This window comes from Anopheles gambiae, chromosome 2 (assembly GCF_943734735.2).
Source record: "Anopheles gambiae chromosome 2, idAnoGambNW_F1_1, whole genome shotgun sequence".
Taxonomy (NCBI): domain Eukaryota; kingdom Metazoa; phylum Arthropoda; class Insecta; order Diptera; family Culicidae; genus Anopheles; species Anopheles gambiae.
The window spans coordinates 18,596,160-18,615,694 of NC_064601.1; the positions used below are offsets into that span (position 1 = coordinate 18,596,160).

Here is a 19,535-nt window from a genome sequence, read left to right on the forward strand (position 1 = left end):
GTCTTTTTCTTCCCAGTTCCATCCCATCATTTGCACGACCACTTTTGCGGACGCTGGTACAATGGTGACGAATGACTTTGTGCAAACGTGTCCCAACCCCGGCCCGTTCCCATTCCCATTTGCAAAACTGGAAGCTGGAAATTTGCTCACCAAAGCAGGCAGCACTGCTAACACTCGAGCGTGACCATTGCACGGGTATGATTATTAATCACAATGGAGTGGTCATCTCTCATCTCAGCATTAAACATCTGCTGTACAATGGTGAAAGCGAACAAAGAACACATTTAGAGGGCGGGGGGGTTGGTCAGGGAAACGTAACACTCGAACTATCTTCCCACCGAACAAACGCACACCGTGTCTGCAGCTGATGAGTTTCCTGCAGCACATCTCATCAAGGCTTTGGGCCACACAAAAACGCAAAATACCAAGAAAAACATAGGAAGGACGATAAGAATCCTTACCTACCCCGATAGCAGCAGTTCGGGGGGATGGAACTGTGCCCCTGTACTGTTTGGAGCACAAGCTGCACCGAAATAGAGTGCCAACAAAGGCACAAAGAGACAAAAACAAGGTCACAAAGCACTTCAGAAAATTAAACACTACCTCAGGTGTGTGTGCTGCTGCTGCTGCCTAACCCACCGTCTCCGTAGAGTTTCTTCCAGCCGCCTCAAACAACAAAACGCTATTCCTAAGCCTTCTTGCTTGCTTTTGGGGCAGAAGGAAAATGCCATTTAAACCCCTTTTTGCGTCGGCCGCTCAGCTGCAGAACTGCCCGCAAGTGTTGGGAATGGCAAATCGCAAAGAAAACGGCGGCGACACTCGCCGAGTGTTTGCGTTACCTTGCGTCAAGGCTCCACCCTCCCAACGCAAAAACCGCCCGCTGTTCCGCTGTGTCTCATCAGCCCGTGTTGGGTTTGATACGAAAATGGGCAGGCACCGCAGATGCCGGATGCTCGAGTGGATTGCTTTTCATTTATCATCGCAGAATCGAGCGAGCGAGCGAGCGAACGAGCGACGAAAAGATGCGTTTCCGTTTTCCGTAATGAATGGCATTTTCCGGTACCGCGTGGTATGATTTTGCTGGGCAGCGGGATTTGTTGGGAATAGAGACAGAGAGATAGAGGGGAGGGGGGGGGGGGAAACCCAACTAATTAGAAGGTAATTAGTTTCATGCCATAGCTTGCGCGGGCCTGTTTAGCAGGAGTGTTGTGGGAAGATGGGAGCGTTAGGAAGAGTTGCTGGCCGGCCGCTTGAAACTGCCGGCAAACCGGAACGCTCGAACGGGACACTGTTTTTCCGTCTTGCCCATGTTTGGTGGCCGCTGAGGAAACAAAAATTAGAATTTTTGCACCAGATCGATGATGATGTTGATGATGCCGGTGCCGGTGTCGAGCACATTAAAGGGTCTCAGAAAACGTTTGTTCGCAGTGGAAATGAAATCATTTTCATAGTAGTGCGATGAAGGTTGCGCCATTTTCTAAACATATTTCAAGCCACTTAATGTGTACTGTTTGCGATACTCACTTTAATAAAAACCCTTAAATTCTGATCCTTATTGGAAGTCGTATGGTATGGAGAATATTACCGAGAGAAGTGAGAGGCTTCACTGTTCATACCTGAAACGAGATGGAAAATAAAAGACTCTATGTAATGATTCATTTTTCCAAACAAACAACCAAACAATATTTTTCTTTTTCCTTTTTCTTCCCTCTACAATCTGTAGCAATTAAACTTTTGCCTTCGTACATTGTTTCCACCGATGAGTCAGTGGCAGCGTTGGCAGCACATTACATTCTGACAAGCACATTGAGGCGAAACCAGCCGAAGTTGTACGCTCGTGTTTGTCTAATGTGAAAAGTTTTGTATCTGCTTCAGTCAATCGAGTCTTATTGGTATGTCAAAAGCAGATCGCTTGACAGACAGACGGTTGCGGTTGGCACAAACTGGTGAAGGAATCGTGTTTCTTCACGGTATAAAACCGTTTCAAACATTCACTTTCAACATTCAATTTTCATTCAACATTTAAACACAATAATGTAATTTTGTATGAAATTGTTTACGTTGATGCAATCGTTCGTTTTTCTGATCCTTTAGTTGAGTAAATTCCATTTCAATACTTGTTAACGCGTAAAACCCAGTTTGTGAACCAAATACCTGCAACATATATACCTGCGCACCGCAAAGGCTAAAATCATACCTTCCCTTCACACATCTGTTTGACAATCTGTTTCGCTTCATTTAACAGGCGCGCTTAGTTTACCTACACATTTAAACGCGCACTTTTACGCACATTTTTTCCAGTTCATTTCGCGACCGGCGCGCGCCCGTCCGTGCACCAAAAAGTAACCTTGAAAAATGTAACTCCTACAACCACCGATGCTGGATGCTGGATGTTGGGTGTTCGGTTCCAAACCCTCATCCCCGCACAAAACCTTGCCCTTAATGGGGGGAGAAGAAAACAGCAACCAAAAGCCGTTTCGAAAGCCGTTGAGCAGGCAGAAAGCAAAGAAAGGAAAGGAAGCAGAAGCAGAAGCAGGATTCCACGTTGTAGGCGCTGCGGCGCTCCGGCTCTTGCAGCGTTTATATATATATATGTACGAGCGAAGTGCGCGGAATTTTTATTGAGCTTTCATGCAAATGTTCATTTCCACCCGGCAACAACGTTGCGCGGCACTTTATTGAATCAATTTCGAAATTCCTTACATATCTACACGAACATATCAATTGTGACCGGGGTGAATGTGTGCGGGAACGAAAGGAGCAACGTACAAGCAAGTGCAAGAAAACTGTAATGAGGAAACGAGATGGGATAGAGTGACTTCGTGGTTGTGTGTGTTTGTGTGAGAGAGAGAGAGAGAGAGAGAAGTAAAGAGTGTGAAAATAACAAATTCCGCTGAGCCAAGATTTTCCATGTAAAGTATGTTGCGAAAAAGCAGCATAATACAGCAAATGGCAGTCGCGATACAGGTGTGCTGCGAAAAGGCAAGGAATTACATGAAAGAAATGCGGGTTTTCAAAGGCCATGCCAAACCAAGTAAACTTGTTTCAATATTATATTGTGGATTTGTTTCTGTTTTTAATAAAAATCAATCATTTCGTCTGTGATTTGATGTATTTTTAATTAAATCAAGTTAACTATCTTTGTGTCACGAAAAAAAGCTCTATTTAACGCACACTTTCCTGCATCAATTCATCAAAGCAATGGTAAACGATGGCACGGTTTCTTTTGATTAAACTTTTAAATTATGCAAACAGGTGGGGTGGAAAAAAACGAAACCCACACCCACACACACACACACACACACACACACACACACACACACACACACACACACACACACACACAATCCGTCTCCATCTGTGCAATTGAATGTACAGTTCCTACTTTGCTAATGCTAGCCACCTGTGCCAGTGAAGCGTAAAAAAGGGGGCCACTTTTTAAATAGAAATTATTGTAATTTCTTGCCTCGATGAACGCAATCACGGCAACCGTTCCACCCCACACGCGGTGCCGCTGATTTGCTTGGTGGGCAGCAATGTGGACGGTTGAGTAAAAACCAGGGAGGACCAACTGTCTGTCTGTCTGTCTGTCTTGCTCGCGTCTTGGCGGCCAACCGGTTCCGGTTTACTTAACCACTGTGCCAGCTGACACAAACTCATTTGCATCCGGTACGGCCGGCGATGGGGGCAGTTGCTGTTGTTGTTGAATTGGCGCAACCTGCAAAACCAACCATCCGAATGAGGATGTTTTTTCTTCCGTCTACTGTCGGACAGTAGCAATTTAAACAGGTGACCTTTTCCCTCGTTGCCACACACACACACACACACGGACTGAGACTTTTGCTAATTAATTACAATCTATCGGAAGCTCACAATCGGAAGTTCACTAAGTGTGTCCAAGGAATCGGTATTTCCTTTTCGTCTATTTACTTCTACATTGTGTGCTGGTTCGGTGACGGGGGTCTTTCTTCGTAGCATTGCGCCTTCCGATTTGCTAATTCAGCCCCACTGCTAAGGGTGCTGCTGGACGGTGGAGCAACATTGGAGCGGCAGGCAAATTTGCATAATCGTGGCAGGAAAGGAAAAAAACGAGCAAGAGCAAATGCAAAATGCCGCTAACTTGAATGCCTTGTTTAGTGGTTGTCCCTTTGCTCGGGGTTTCTTTCCTTTTCCGCTCATTTAGTTTATTTATGTTACACCGACCACCGAAGCAAATCGCTCGGTAGAATGCGGTGCAGTAGAACAGGGCTGGCGATTGTTGATGAGCTGGCTAAGAGAAGATTGGTGGCGAAGTGTGATTGGAAAAGAGAGTGAATTGGCAATCGTGAGCAGGAAGTTGGATAGATATCTACAATATTATTTTTTTAAATACTTCAGCTATTTTTGTATCCTTTTATGCAAACAACAAATCATAATTGATTTTGGCTCATCATATTTCAAGAACAAAACCAAAAACAAAACAAAAACTCTGAAAGTGAATGAAAATTAAGCTCAGCCAGCTGCAAATGATGCTGCCCTCGATGGTGGGAGTTCATTCACAAAATTTTACACTTGGGCCGGCGCAAGGTTCGCTTAAATTACCGAAAAACCCCCGGTACACGCTCATTTTGCGGCATACGCAGCACGGAACAAAAGGAAAACGGCATGCCAAACCCAGAATGGGATTTTTTTTATTTTGAGAACACTCACAATCAACAAGAAAAGAAGAAGAAAAAAACACCACAAAACAGAACAATGACGGATGCTTTTCCAGCGTTTCGCCGGAAAAACAATAAAATTTCTTTCCCATTCATCGCCGCACATTCAGCGCGGTGCTGCTTACTGTCGTGTCTTGTTTTGCCAGGTTTTGGCTTAACGGGAACGCCTGGCCTTTTCGTCTTTTGCCGTGCTGGGTTTTATTTTTTAAACACAATGCGCGCACAGTATCAGTCGGCTGTCGGTAAAAATCGGTACAAACGGAACTATCAAAAGCTTTGGCTGAAAGCAGGGAGCACGGAGCCGACACGTCGAAAAGCACGGGAAACGTTTCCCTTTCTCTACCACAATAAACCGGACGGACAATCTCGGCCATATTTCGGGGGTGAAAGTGTTCGGTCTGCTACGCTTTTCTGTGAAGGGTGGTGGGTGAATGTTTTCCCCCATTTTTTTGTTTTATTTCCCCTCCATTCAAGAAACATCTTTCCCACTCAACGCTTATGCCATGTCCAGTTAACGAAAGCTCGTCGTTGCTACTGCTGCTGTTGCCGCGTTGTCTCGCATACGCCCGTGCCAACAGAAGCACAGAATCGACAAACGCCCAAGGCGAACCCGAACATCGTTTTTCATTATTTCAAGTTTTTCGCTCACAGATCGCCTTCCCTAAAGCAGCAGCAGCCTCAGCAGCAGTACTGTTTCAGACCAGGTCTCATGCTGCCAAAAGGTTCCGTCCCTTATTCAGCTAGGTTCAGTTTGATGATGAAAAGCTGTTATCGTTTGCAGGATATTCTTGCACTGCTTATTTTAGCTGTTTATTTTATTCATCACTCGCCCGGTCTCTGTCTGTCTGTTTCTCTCTTTCATTCTCTCTCCCTCTTCCTTGCTCTGTGACGGACGCTTCCATTATGATCGGATGGTATCTGGCACGGACGCAAACGGCTGCACGCTACCGAAATACAAACGAAATGATGTTTTGGGATAAGATGAGCTGGTACCGTCTACACGTTGGCAGGCGTGCAGACGAATCGATAACAAAAAAAGGTGGTATCAAATTAATAGAAAGAGGAGTATTTCACTTAACATTTTACGATTGCTAGCAACATTTGGTGTGTAGTGCAAGTGTAACGTTTTCTGCAAACCGTTTTTCACGTTATTTTCCATAGCAAGTTGAAAACTATCTTTAGTAAAGCTTTTCAAGAGCTGGATATCTCCAAGTACACTACATTTGCAAAATTAAAGGTAAACATGTGTCGCTAATAACTTGAAAATTGCAGTATATACTTGAACTACTGCTTTGAACAAAACTGATTGTTTTATTTTAAAGTTAAACATTCATCATCAGAACAGCAGTATAAGTTTAAACCATTTAAACCTCTTAACAGCTGTAACAAAACAATAATAATATATTAAATTTTATAGTTTTATAAATTTATAGTTTTTATAAATTGTACAGTTTTGATATCATCCTATATTGAATAATGAAACTGGTATAATAGTTGACCCCTAGGACATTCAAATCGATAAAGATTGTGTAGCTAACATGTAAACATAAATTCAAATTTATAAAGGAAAACTAAAAGCATACAAATATTCACGAATATTATATTAAAAGATCCCTTGTAAAGAGGTTTCTTGCCTAGCAATTGTTACACTGTTTTCCAAGGGGATTCTCATAGTTGTGGGACACTCCCTTGACTCTTTCTTATGAGAAGTGAACTTCGTATGTTGGAAATTGAACTGGATTGGAAATGCCTATTCGATTTGTCCAACAAGAGTGCTATAGAGCCCAATTCCCATTAAATTAAGTTCATTTCACATAAGAAGGAGTGAATAAAATGTCCCACAGCTATGAGAACTCCTGGAAAACCCTGTAAAACTTATCGCATCAGTTGATCATGAAATTGACCTTATTATAAAATACTCCTCTTATATAAAATAACACTCAACCCATACAACCCATACAACCAAACACACAAAAACACGGTGAAGACGGCTACAGGGATCCACAACAAAAGCAACTGCCCACCCCAAAAAAAAAAAACGCATAAAGAAATCAAACAGCTTTCCCTCCGCGGATCGGAACTTAGCACGGACTAAAAGTGGCAAAATAACTCTCCTTCCCGCCAGCACTTTGTGACAGTTACAAATACGATCGAAATCCTGACAGATAAAAATAACTTTACCTTCCGGAAGAGAAGCAACACCAAGACCAAAAAATAAAAAGGAGAGAGAGAGAGAGCTAGCATGAATGGAAATAGAACGTCAAAGCGGGAAAATTTTAATACAACTCCAAAGCTTCCCGTGGGTATGCTTCCGATTTCCATTTAAGCTGTCGGCCCATTCTCTACTCACACACGCTCGCCCTCACACATATGCCACCCTGCGAAATGGGATAACTTTTGCACCGCGCCGCATGCACCGAACCATCATCAACCCCCTTTCCATCCCCCTCCAACGGCTGCAATTCCTCCGTGGCAAACCCGGGAAGTGCATTCGCAAAACCGCACCGCGAACCAAACAAACTTTTCGTCCGCTTCTCGCGCACCGCACAAATCCTGCCCCCCGGAGTGCAGGACGGCAAAACTTTGGTGTTGCGTGCTTTAGCGCCCATTGTCACACGGGAGGGCTCGAGCGGGGACCACACGTTTAGTGAGTGTGTGTGTGTGTGTGGGGGGGGGGGGGGGGGCACAGAGCTGCCAGTTTGTTCATCCCACGTGTGATTGCGAGTGTCTGTATTAGTGCGGTTCTGAGTGTCCTTGTGCATTCCCGCCGCTGCATCCTTGCAAGAAAGAAACTTTATACTCGCCCGGGAGAGCGACCAGCAACCCACCACCACCGGCGGAAGCCACTGGGCGAGATCGTTTTGGCGTGCTAGCGTGGGCTGTTTTTTTTTTGTTTTCTTCTGTCTTCCACTACCGCTTTCGCTTTTCCCACGCCAAAGGTGACGTCGTGTGCAGTGCTTTTCGTTCTCCCAATCGTGCGATTCAAAGCCCCCTCTCACCCCCCCTCCCCGTTCGTGCAGGCTGCAGTTTAGTGTGGTGGGAAAACGGCGTCCGGTGCTTTTATTTTCCTTATCCATTGGCATTTTTCGGCGCGCGTGCTTCTCTTTCCTACCCCCTTTCCATCCCCTCGCCGTGTTGTGCATTCTTTGTGGTGAATGAAAGCGAAAGAAGTAAGAAAAAGCAGTCAACAGCCACCACACCACACAGCAGCCAACAGGGAGGGGAAGAAAGTTTTCCGCGAAACGATGCATTTCCACTTCCGTCTGGTACGTGCGGCAAAGGAAAAAGATGATTAATAGTCCCGGTGCAGTAGCAACAGCAGTAGCAGCAGCAGCAATAAGCGACGAACGGGCTTGGCAGGAATGCGTGGACCTCCTCCTGGACGCCCGCTTTTGTCGTGCACAAAACTCGAATGCAACACTGCAACAGGAGCTGCACCATTCGGGGCCAAACTCGAATGCACAAGACGTTGCATGACTCTCTTTGTGATTCTGTGTGCCACTGTGTATCCTTCTAAACCGCACGATACACTCCACCGAGTGCAGAAAAGAACATTTCAGCAGGGTATTGCCGCTGCTTGCGGGACGATTTGTTACTGCGAGCGAAGAACGACCGAAAAGACACACGCGCCACCGGATCCGAAATGCGGGGGAAACGTTTCGATTAGTTTTGGGGAAAATTTATGGAACCACCGGGCTCGGGTTTCGGCCGTGCCCGATAATTTATCCCAATCACACACGAGCCGAGCCGTTGTGCTACGCGTGCCGCTTGCCCGAATCGAAGGCTCGTTCCCGTGCCCCTGCGTTGACAGGATAGATCTGCCAGCCAAGATGGAAATATAATTTCCTTCGCCTTAACACCTCTACCACGATCTAGCTGGGTGGAGAATTTATGGAAAGCGCTTGCCATATTCGCGCAAAGCCCGTCAGGCAAACACACTGTCGTTTGCGTTAGGGTGACGCTATCATCATCATCGTCATCACATTCGTGATCGTTGGCAGCGATGGGCTACACCTTGCGCAATTCGATCAAGTCAGACACTCAATCACAGATTCAGATTCGGCCACCCCCAAAAAGGTGATTACTGCTGCTCAACATTCTCGTGCCCATTGTGCTTGTGCGCGTTGTTGCAGGTGGCAGACCAAGGGCAGATAGACGCAGTACGACACCACGGATAAATAGATGGAAATCACTATGCTGATAGATTTTGCTCACGCACCGGGCAGGGAAGAACAAGAGCCTTTGTGGCGTGGAAAGAGGAGAAAAATGCACACACAGTCCTACACTGTCCCGCGTTTGTGTGGCTCTTTTTGGCGTGAGAAACGAATTTCGACCATTTCCGCCCAGTTCGTTCGGCAACGGCCGGCATCGCTCTGTTGGATGGGTGCAAAAAACCCCCACATCCATACGATTCTACGAGATACATAAGGTGTATCATCATATGACCAGAGAATCCAATCTTTTTTTTTCTCCTCCGTAAGCTTGGGCGAGATGGGAAGAAAGGCCAATATCGAAACCAGCTCAACACGACAAACCAAACACGCCGAAACGGAAACAGCGAGAGCCGTCCCCTGTGTGCTGCCAGCGTGCTGAAGCGCTGCTATGGCCATGATAGGATGAGGTTTTGCCACGTCCGACACACGTGTGTTTGTGTGTGTCCCATGCGGATTTTCTTCGCGCACTGGATGCTGAGTGAAAAATTTTCCCATGCATATTAATAAGCTGTTCTTTGATTTTAAACCTTTTATTTGTGCTTCGTTTGTCGGGACGACATTGGATTACGAGACGATTTCTCTGCATGGTTTTTGGGGCGAGATTGGGTGGGTGGGTGGGTTGTTTTGCTTCATGTTCTTTGGTGGTTGTACGGTTTGTTTTCTGCTTTATTCTGCTCCGGTGAGCTTTCGGGGCCAATTTCGCATACGTGTGGCGGGCGCTTTTTTGGGAAGCTTGAATTAGAAAACGGGGAGGTTGCTTCAATCACAACCGTGACGTGTAATACCACGGACTAAGCTTGGTGCGGATTGCTTTCGATACGTTTGTTAACATTCTATACAGTGCTACTGCTCTTTGTGCACTATGTAAATAGTGGCAGGTTGTTTTACAATGGTATACAATGGTTTTGTATTTAAATTTTGAATTGATTTTTGTGCCGATTGTGGGCAATTGTGATAATAGTTCTCTGGGTAAAAGATCTTAACCAAAGATTCAAACAACTTAATGAAAAAAATAAACTCCATGTAGTTAGATTTTAAAAATATTTTTAGTGAGAAATTGTTGACATTTGGCATATTCTTTGCAGAATGGGACAGCTTATGACCAACAGCAATAAACAATGAAACATAATGCAGAAATAAAAAAAAATCTTCTAGAAATATCTTCCCTTTTTTGTAAGAAAGTAATAAAATCATGAAGGATAAACATTTTCATCATTACGATCACACTAACCACCGGTTTAAACTATTTTTATAATAAAATATAAAACTCACGCATTCAAAGGCTCTTCCATGCTCTTCGCGGAATCTAAAAACACAGTCCTTTTGAAGCATCATCTTTATGTGTTTTCCCCACTTCTAGAAATGTCACAACGGTGTATGTTACCTTGTAATTTAAAGCTTCAATTTTGTAACAAAAAAAAGTTTTATCACGAAGTAATGCTATACTCTTGAAATTAAGATGAAACGTTCCGGAGAGCTCGATTTGACAAACTTCAAGAATCTTAGCAAGTAATTTCCTATCGGTTAAACGCAAACCTGTTGGAAAGATGGAGAACTGGATGTTAAATGAGAATTGGTCTACAAGCGACGAACCCTGTTCGTTCACTTTTAAGGAGCTGCTGCTATTGCATCCTTAAAAAAAGAAAAACTGAATATGGAAGATTCATTATCTCCACTGTGCAGCTCAGACATGGATCATCCTTGGCATTATTGTCTGTTTGATTCGTTGGAACATGATTTGACTGACCAGCACGTCTCCAATTACGATTAGGTGTAGAAATGGAAGACCGTTGCATTGGATATTGGCCGTACAGTCGACTTGGTGTCGCGATAGAAACTGTTTTGATTAAAATTAATTAAATTACTTAAAAGATGGGTCATAGGTCATTGAAACTGTCTCAAAGAAAGCTTCTATTTTCGCTTTAAAAAACTCCGCATAAACTTATTTATAGTCCAATATTAAAACATGATGCAACGTCAAAATCTCTGGACATAATTCTGGGCAAACATATGCTCCACTTGTGCACCAGTTTCATCAACATTCGCGATGCGGCCGTGCCAACCTACAACTTTTGCGGCTGGTCCAAATCCAAATCCCACTTCCATCCCACTCATCATCGGATGCGTCCGATGTTTGCACATCATGTGCCAGTCGCGGTGGCCATCATTTCCATTCGCCGTCGTTATCGTTGTCACCGCAATGCAGAATTGGTGTACCCAGGTCTGTCTGTATGTGTGTGCGCGTGTGTGTGTGTGTGTGTATGTGTTTGCATTGGGCACGCTTCCCACACGTTGGCGCTTAATAGGTCAACCGGTTGCAGCGGGTTCACGTCTTTGCTCCAGCGGAAGCACACTACTGCTGACTGCTGACTGCGACAGAGTCTTAGACAATCGTGTAGCTCGGAAATGTTACCAGCCGGATACGCTTGTTCAACAGCAACAGCGACACATGTTGGCGGCGGTCTGGCTGCCTCTCTCTCTCTCCCTTACCCTGTGCACTTTTCTTCACCATGTGTGTGTGTGTGCCTACATGCTATGCCCATTCTGCGACGGCTGTGCCAAATTTCAACACCCAAACCTGCCAAGCCTGCCCAACCCAAATTACTAGGAAAGTAGGCGCTCGAAGACGTCTGAAGTCAACATACACGTAACAGCAATGCACATGAATAATGTTGACCTTGTTGCCCAGCGTGCCAGTAAATTTATCCAAAACTATTTGTAAGCAAACGGAACGGCAACTCTCAACTGCTGTTTGAGTTTTTATGTTTTACTTACAAACAAAGAGTTCCAGTAATTGAAAGGGCGAAAACAAAAGAACATTCACGTGTTGACAGCAGCAAATTCCACAGTTGCGCACTTCGTTGGTAATGCAATTTTAATTAGCTGATAAAGCGCGAGTGCGTCAATCGAAAATTCCAACGCTGTTCAATTAGTCCGTGCATAACTGTGCGCACCCCCCTTCCCCCTGTGTGCTTGTAAACACGCAAATGCTTCACAATGCTCCCAATTCCAATGCCACCAGCACAGCACAGGATCCACTCATCTTGATATAACGATTAATAAAAATTCCATAAATATTTGAAAATTAATAAATCCCTTACGACTGTTTCCCTCCACACCACACGCCACACCGTTTGGTACAAGCATTGAACGCATAACGGGGGGAAAAGCAAAAACAAAACAACAAAACACATCAGTTTGCGTTCCAATAAATCTCTGGCATGGCCACCATCCCTGCAGCGTTTTGCATGCTTGTGTGTTGTTATTGATCGATTCGAAGCATCGCTAGATAATAAAACCAACACACCCGAACCCAAACACTGTTCGGCACCAGTTCAGCCCAAACTTAGCTAGAATGGGCGTATGGTTGCCCAGCAAAGTCTACCAGTGCTCGGGCAGCGGAAGGGAAACCACAAAGACGAAAGCTTAAAAATGCTTGCCTCAACCGCTCGGATTATCTTCGATCCATCAAAACAGACCCGGAACGGAACGGGGCCGGGAGAGTGTGCAAACAAAACCCATCTAAAAGTATGCGAAAAAGAGGGGAAGAACCCTCCCCGCTAATGTATGACGCACACGCATTGAGATGGGGAAAGTTTGGCATTTTTCCTTTGCTGCCAGGGCCTTTCCATACCAGCAAGAAAGAATGAAAAAAGCAGGAAATCTGTCCAAATGTTAATTAAATTCTTCACTCAGCACATATGCAGGGATGGTCCCAAAAAAAAAAGCCGCATTCCTCTCCGATGAACCTTTGACCTTTAGCCAATATGTAAAGGGGTTGCCGGGGCAGTTTGCAGATCGCCGGTTTGAGCAGGGCTTTACGCAGCAACGCTTACGCTTTCGCTAATTTTCCTCCACAATGGACGCCCCATCATAAAAATCTCACCCCGATAGAACAGGGCATCTCTGGCAAAACTTGCGTCTACCCGGCCGAAGTTTGTGCGTAATGGGAGCTGGGTGGGGGGCCACCGATTTACAGCAGTATAATGATTGTGAATCCAAGTGTTATGCTCGTTTCGAGGTTGTGCAAAAGTTTCCTTTAAACGTGTGCGATTTAATGCTACAGTCCCGGTCCCTGCGATACTGCAGATGATTCGATTGTATCTGTACGTGTGTTAATGTGTGTGTATGTGTGTGTGTGTGTGTGTGTGTGTGTGTGTGTGTGTGTGTGTGTGTTGGTATTACAGGACAGGGAAGGGACGGAGATCCCGTGGTGCCTTACCTTTCAGATGATCCGGCTGCGATGCTTCGCCCACATTTCGCATGATGTCGCTCAGACAGTGCTCGAGCGAGCGCATGTCCAAACCGTTGCCCAGCCCGGTGCGGTCCTGGTCGGTAGGCACAGCCAGCAAAAGAGGGAAGAAGAAAGAAGCAGAGGAAAAAGAAGAAATGGTTAGAAAATCCGGTCCGAAAATTGTGAAGTTAAGATTGCAGCGGTAATTTATGGATACGGGGTGGTAACTTTTTGCGACACGATCCCTCCTCCGTCGCTGCCACCGTGGCCTTCACCCTCTAAAAGCCCATCCCAGCGACACACTGTTTGCGCAGTGTTTCGTCCTGCACAGCGTCGTGCTATGAAGACGCTGACGGCGCTATGAGGTGACTTGAAGCGACAGCACCATTAAGCCACTGTGTGTACTGGGGCAACGGGGTTTAGGGAAGCGTAGGGGAGCGATGTCCGTCCCGTCGGATCCTTGTTCCCCGCACGGAAAAGGGTGGCTGCTCCTTAACAAAGTCGCTTTCTTTAAGGTCAACCATTGGAAACGAGACCCATTCATAAGTTGCTCGTGTATGTTAATTTAGTCCCCAAATGGCAAATTGGTTGCGCCGTCGGTAGAGCCGTCCACCGGAGCACATGGGAGAGTCACCGTAGGGCCGGGGAGGAAACTAATTTCGCAAAAGGTTAGCTCCAAACAGATAAGTTTCAGCTCGCACAGGTACAGCAGCAAACGTGCTCGTGAGCAACGAGCGTGAAGGGTAGGTGTACTTGATGCTGTTTAATGCTCGCCGTGATGAAATTTTACTTTCGCTCATCCGCTCAACTTTGCCTTTGCTGACAGTGTCTGTATTTGTGGCGCGATGGTGTATTAATTTTCTACTTGAAATGTTGAACCATTTTTTGCCCGCAGTACTGTGGCTCAAACTTCAATAAAAATTGTTACTTGCCAGTACATTAAATTGCAGCTGGTAAAGTTCTAAAAAACCTTCAACTACAACGACACAAAAACTGTAAAAGTAAAACGGGAATTGCTTTGCTTCCGGCCAAACTCGTCAAATCTCTAAATTGGATCGAACGATATCGCGCGAGCACACACCAACACCGTGCAGGGGAAGCTGGGTGGGCAAAGCACAAGGGGGGGGGGGGGGGGGGGAGGAGTTTTTATTTCCACCCACTCACACATTCACACTTTTACTTACTTCCCAATGGTTGTTCGATTACACGTTCCGTCGGCAGAAAACGGCTGGCTGGCACACCAACAACAACAACAACAGCAGCAAGAAAAACCTTTCCTCCCAATGGTGCACACACACGGAAGCATCCACACGGCTATATAATATCACGGGGCTCCATGCCACGCGGCAAACCATCCACGGAATGGCAAAACTGGGTCGTATAAATATTTTCTTATTGGATTTTGAATGAAATATTTCCGCTTGCCGCTTCAATTTTGTGCGCGATGCCTCGCACTGGCTGCTGCTGCTGCTGCCGTTTTGCAAATGTGGAAAAGCCAACGGCAACGACGGCAACGGAAAGGGATGATTTTGCACCACAGCGCCCTGACTTTTCCCCTGTAAATCGCGCATTTTTTGCTCATGGCACCGGCTCCTGGCTCTGCTGCCATTTCTGCCGGCACACTCATGCATGGGCGTTGCGATTTTTCCCAGTCCAAAAGCGCCCACACCGTCAATGGCACAGCTGAAGCTGGAAAGAAGATGTCCCCAGCACCCCAGAAGAAACGTGAGTCGCGTTGTGGTTTTTTTTTCTTCTTTCTTTGCTCTTGTGGAAAACATCTCTGCCTATGGCAAGAATCCCGACTACTGAACGCAGTACGTAGTGAGTGTGGGTGGGTGAGGGGAGGACAATATTTGATCCACCTTCTAAGGCAATCGAAGCCAAAAACCAAACACATACACACACACGTAAGCCGTTCTGTAAAGGGATGTGTGTGTATTCATTTCTTGCTGCATTTTTTGCATATTTCCCCTCGATCTTTATGCCACCCGATCTTTATGTCCGGGCCGCCGCATCTGTTGCATCTGGGTGGGCTGGATGTGTTTCTTTCCTGCATATTCCACATTGCCAGCACACTGCCAGGGCCGGCGTAACCGTGTGCGGGAGTAGCAACGAAGCGGAACCGCCTGCACATTTGATTTCGCCCGGCCACGGGTTGGCAACGGGAAGCTTTCAGCGATGGGATAGAGAGAGAGAGAGAGAGAGAGAGAGAGAGAGAGAGAGAGAGAAAGAGAGAGGCAAAGACACAACGGCAAAAAGCATGCCCCGGTGCGATACATCGCCCTCCATCGTCCGTATGGTTCGCATTGGTAGGATGCAAGTGCGCGAAGATAAATCCCACCAAAACCCGCTGCGCGATGGGTGAGCAAAAAAAATGCGCCCACACACACACACACACACACACACACACACAAATGGGAAAAAACCCATTCCAGTTCACCAGTCAGCTGGAATGCAGCTGGGAGCCGTTTTGCCGTGAGAAAATGATCCCTTTTGGTCGGAGTTTTGAAGCACCACAGGCAGTGGAGCAGTGTGCCTTCCTTGCGCAAAAATAGAATGAACGGTTAAATCTTACAGAAAATCTGCAATGATTTGGTTTTTTTTCTTTTTTTTCTTTTTTGTTGGTGTTGTTTTTCATCCTTCACGTTAACGTTAGGGAAGAAAAACAGCGCAAAGCTGACGTTGAATGTCATCATTTCTGACGGTGGTTGTGAACTGCGCGCCCTACGCCCTGCGCTTTGGGGGAGAACTTTTGAAATTTGCAATGATATGCTATTTCCAAGCATTTTGTTTTTCATTTCCATTTCCGTTGACAAAACGCAAACAAAACTATTACAGTCGGCACAATTTTGTATGTGGCCAACTGCATCCCTCTTCAGCTGCCGGCAGGTTTTCCCGTGCTTGTGTTTGCATGATGGTTTGCCTGCTTTGTTGTTCGTTTGCTCATCTTACGAGACCTGGCGGCAGGCCCAGCGGGAACAAACTTACCGACAGGTGAATAAAATTGATTATTTTCCTCCCCCATTGCCCGGTGCGCTGTTTTGTCGTGCTGTGCACAAAAACAGATCGATTGCAATATGTAAGAGGAAGGGGAAAAACCCGCTCTGCAATCTCCAAATCAATCAGATAGTGCTCGACCATACCGGAGGTACCTTTGCTGCAGAAGCAAACCCTCTTCAGGCTAATAACATGGAAGCTATCGTCTTCCGCCCTGCCAGGGGGGAAAGATTGCACATCACGCGTGTGCGCCTGACAGGTAGGCCATTGCCGATATGAAAGTCCAATTGATAAGAAGGTTCTGTGCGGTATTCGTATTTTGCTGCTCGCAATGCCCATCGTTCAATGGGAGGTGTTCAGGGAGGGCGCCAAAGGGATTGTTGGTACTCAACGCCGCTTCAAACTGTTGTAATTGAATGTGCCAGAGGGACAGGGACGCAACAACAACGGGACAAACATGGACACACACACACGATATGCCATAGTGCGTCAGAGATCAAAGAGTTTTCCGGTTTGTGCTGTGACATGTGATGATGATGCGTTGTTTTTTCACTGGTGTAATGGACTGATTGTCATAAATAAACACAGCCGGGAGCACCGTCGTGTGCAATGGAAATGGTGTTTTCCTTTGAAATGTCACACACATGGTGCCTTTTTTTGTAACACGTTTATTTAGGTGCCTGGTGGTGGATTATTTCGAGCCCATTGCAGATCCTCTCCGTTCGCTAGAGCGTTATTAATTGCGTTGAGCACTTTCATTAGAGTTCAAGAAGTATTATTAAGCAGTATACATAAAATTGAGTTAGTAACTGGGAGAAAATGAGAAGAATTTTGTTCAACTCATTTAATTCTGTCGTAAGGTTTTGAGTGCCTCATTTAAGGGTCTTTTTTACAATAATTTTTAGGTCTCGATTGAAAATTCCTTTCATGTTACTATTTTACTGTTGCAGATGAATTCCAGACGATTTAAAGTCACTGCTTGAGCTCCTTTTGCATTGACTGAGTGGTTTCAACATGTTCTATATAAAGCCATTATTTGGCTTAACAACAGCTTCAGTATCCAACGCACATATCTGCCACCTATCGACACCGTTTTGAAGTATCAGAATCCGTAATCAATATCGCCCACCCAACGCAACGTAACGCACCTAACATCATCACCTTTCATCGTACGGTGCGACACGTTGACATTTTGCGCTCGAGCATCCTCGGGCGGCGAGCGGCAGCGACCGGGGTACGCAATCCCGTTTTCGCCACGCCATTTGCTCCAGGACCGGTATGTCCGGGGTACGTCAATCCCAAAATCAACACGTTCCAGCCAGTCCATTCCAGGTCAAAACGCGACCGGTACAAACGTCCGGATATTTAGATGCTTAGCGAATGGCACCACTGGTGTTTAGTTTTCCCTCCTCAAATCACACCAGCGCCACCGTACGGGCAGCGTCACATTTGTGTTCGGTATTTCGTTGGCGCGGAATTTCCGCCGAATGGCCGTTGAGCCCGTCCGCGCGCTCCGAAACGGTCCGACCCGAAAATCGAGCACCGAAATTGACGACTGCAGACCTGCACCCGTCTCTGTGTCCCGGGGATGACCCGGAGCTGATCAATTATGAACGATTCAATTCGCCCTCGACAGGGCGGTTGGGCATTGTGCTGGCTGCCGACCTACAGGAAAACGGTGCCCAATGTTAGTGAAGCGTGTGTGTTTTTTTGTGTTCCTTTCCCGAAGCTACCCACCTCGACTGCCCAGGTATTGCGAAAATGTTGTGCGCGAATCACAAAATCTGCGGCCTGCGACGTGCAGATATCCCATGCCTGCCAGCAATGATTTCGGTACGGTGAAATTCTGATGAAAGAAAGCCGACCGTCGGGCTTGAAAATAGAACCGAAACCGAAATAGGCTTCTGCAACGCGCAGCATCCACGGGTCGACGTTGTTGCCTGGTCATCCCACCGATTCACCGTCAGCTTGCCAATTTTAAGGGCTACGCTTGCGATCCCCTGCACGGGGCGCGCTCGGGCGCTCAGGAAAAAATCATAAAATCGTTAAAATTCTATAACCCACTCAATCAGGTTGGCAAGCCTCACAAACTGCAACCGATGCACCGAAAATTGGACAGTTGATATTTTCATTCAATTCCCCCAGGTTCCCCCTTAGGCCCGTGCCAACCGTAACCGGCCAGTAAAACTGTGCATTCTTTGCAGCAGCATACTGCATTTCCCATGTCAGCTTCCAGTTTTCACCTTCCCCTGATTGCCAAACGGGACGTAAAATCGAGACAAAGCGCTATCTAACAGCTCATTGGACTCATTCCGCCGGGCAGTGGCAGTGTCACATTCTTCGGCTCGAAACTGTTTAGCGTGGCCGTGGACGACAATCAAACAATCGAGAACTATCGTAACACATTGCTTGGGTACGACGGGGTTTGGCTTTCGCATCCGTTATGCGCAACAATAGCAGATCATTTCAGAACACACAAACACACACACACAAAAGCGCTTCCGAGATCAGTGTGTGTGTGTTATTGTAGCGCATTCGGCTCACGCAAGCCTTTTCGTGTGCTTTCGTGGGCACACGGCAACACAAAACCGACCAACCCTTCGCAGTCGGCGCTGTGTCGTTTGCGAACGAGGCCAGGAATCATAATTAGAACACGGTCAACCCATTCCAACGGGCAGTGCCGGTGAAAGTTGGATTTTGCTGGCAGAGAAATAGATGATGCGTGATGTTCCGATCGTTCGAAACCTAGGGGGGAGGATACGTTGGCATGCCCTAAACGCTTGCTTGTGAAAACGTGTTTTTTTAGGGGGACAAAAGCCTGTTTCCGAAACAGTGCAAATGATGCATTGTGTTTGCTTCAAGCTGGTTGAAGCTTTGTGGCTAATTATTTGTATGCTGTTTGGTAGGTGAAATGAGTTACGAAATGTAAACGAATTGATTTGATTGGAATGTGTAGCAAAACTGGGCTGTGTATGAAACTGTAAAACAGTTTTGAAGCTTTAGTTGCAGTTTAACTGTTAAATTTTTACGAAAAATGTTACATTAGATGCCTATTCTAGGCATTTGAGGTAAAGTTGCGCAACAGTTTAATTCTGAGTTCTTAATATTTGTAACGACTGAAAATCTAACTGGATTTCCACAGTTCAAAGCTTTCTAATTTGTTAAACTTTTAAGCATTGAATTATTATTTTTATCTCAAATGAATACTTTTAATTTTATGCTGTTTACATACAAACGCACTTATTACTCTAAGTAGCTATGCTTAATAAAACGCATGACAAACATGCATATTCTTCAACAAATCCTATAGCTTTTCAATCAAAGCTTCGAATCATATCATATTTTCCACCGGTACCTGGTACGCTTCGAAGCTTTTTAATGGTGCTTCGCCTA

At 45.9% G+C, this 19,535-nt stretch overlaps 1 protein-coding gene across 1 annotated transcript in view; it reads right to left on the reverse strand.

Moving 5' to 3' along the window:
* Window positions 1-19,535, reverse strand: part of LOC1269262 (translational regulator orb2) — a 301,340-nt gene that overhangs the window by 245,425 nt on the left and 36,380 nt on the right. The window contains exon 2 of the mRNA XM_061648429.1: window positions 13,134-13,239. Within this exon, the coding sequence (XP_061504413.1) occupies window positions 13,134-13,239 (106 nt within the window). The remainder of the gene's footprint in view (window positions 1-13,133; window positions 13,240-19,535) is intronic.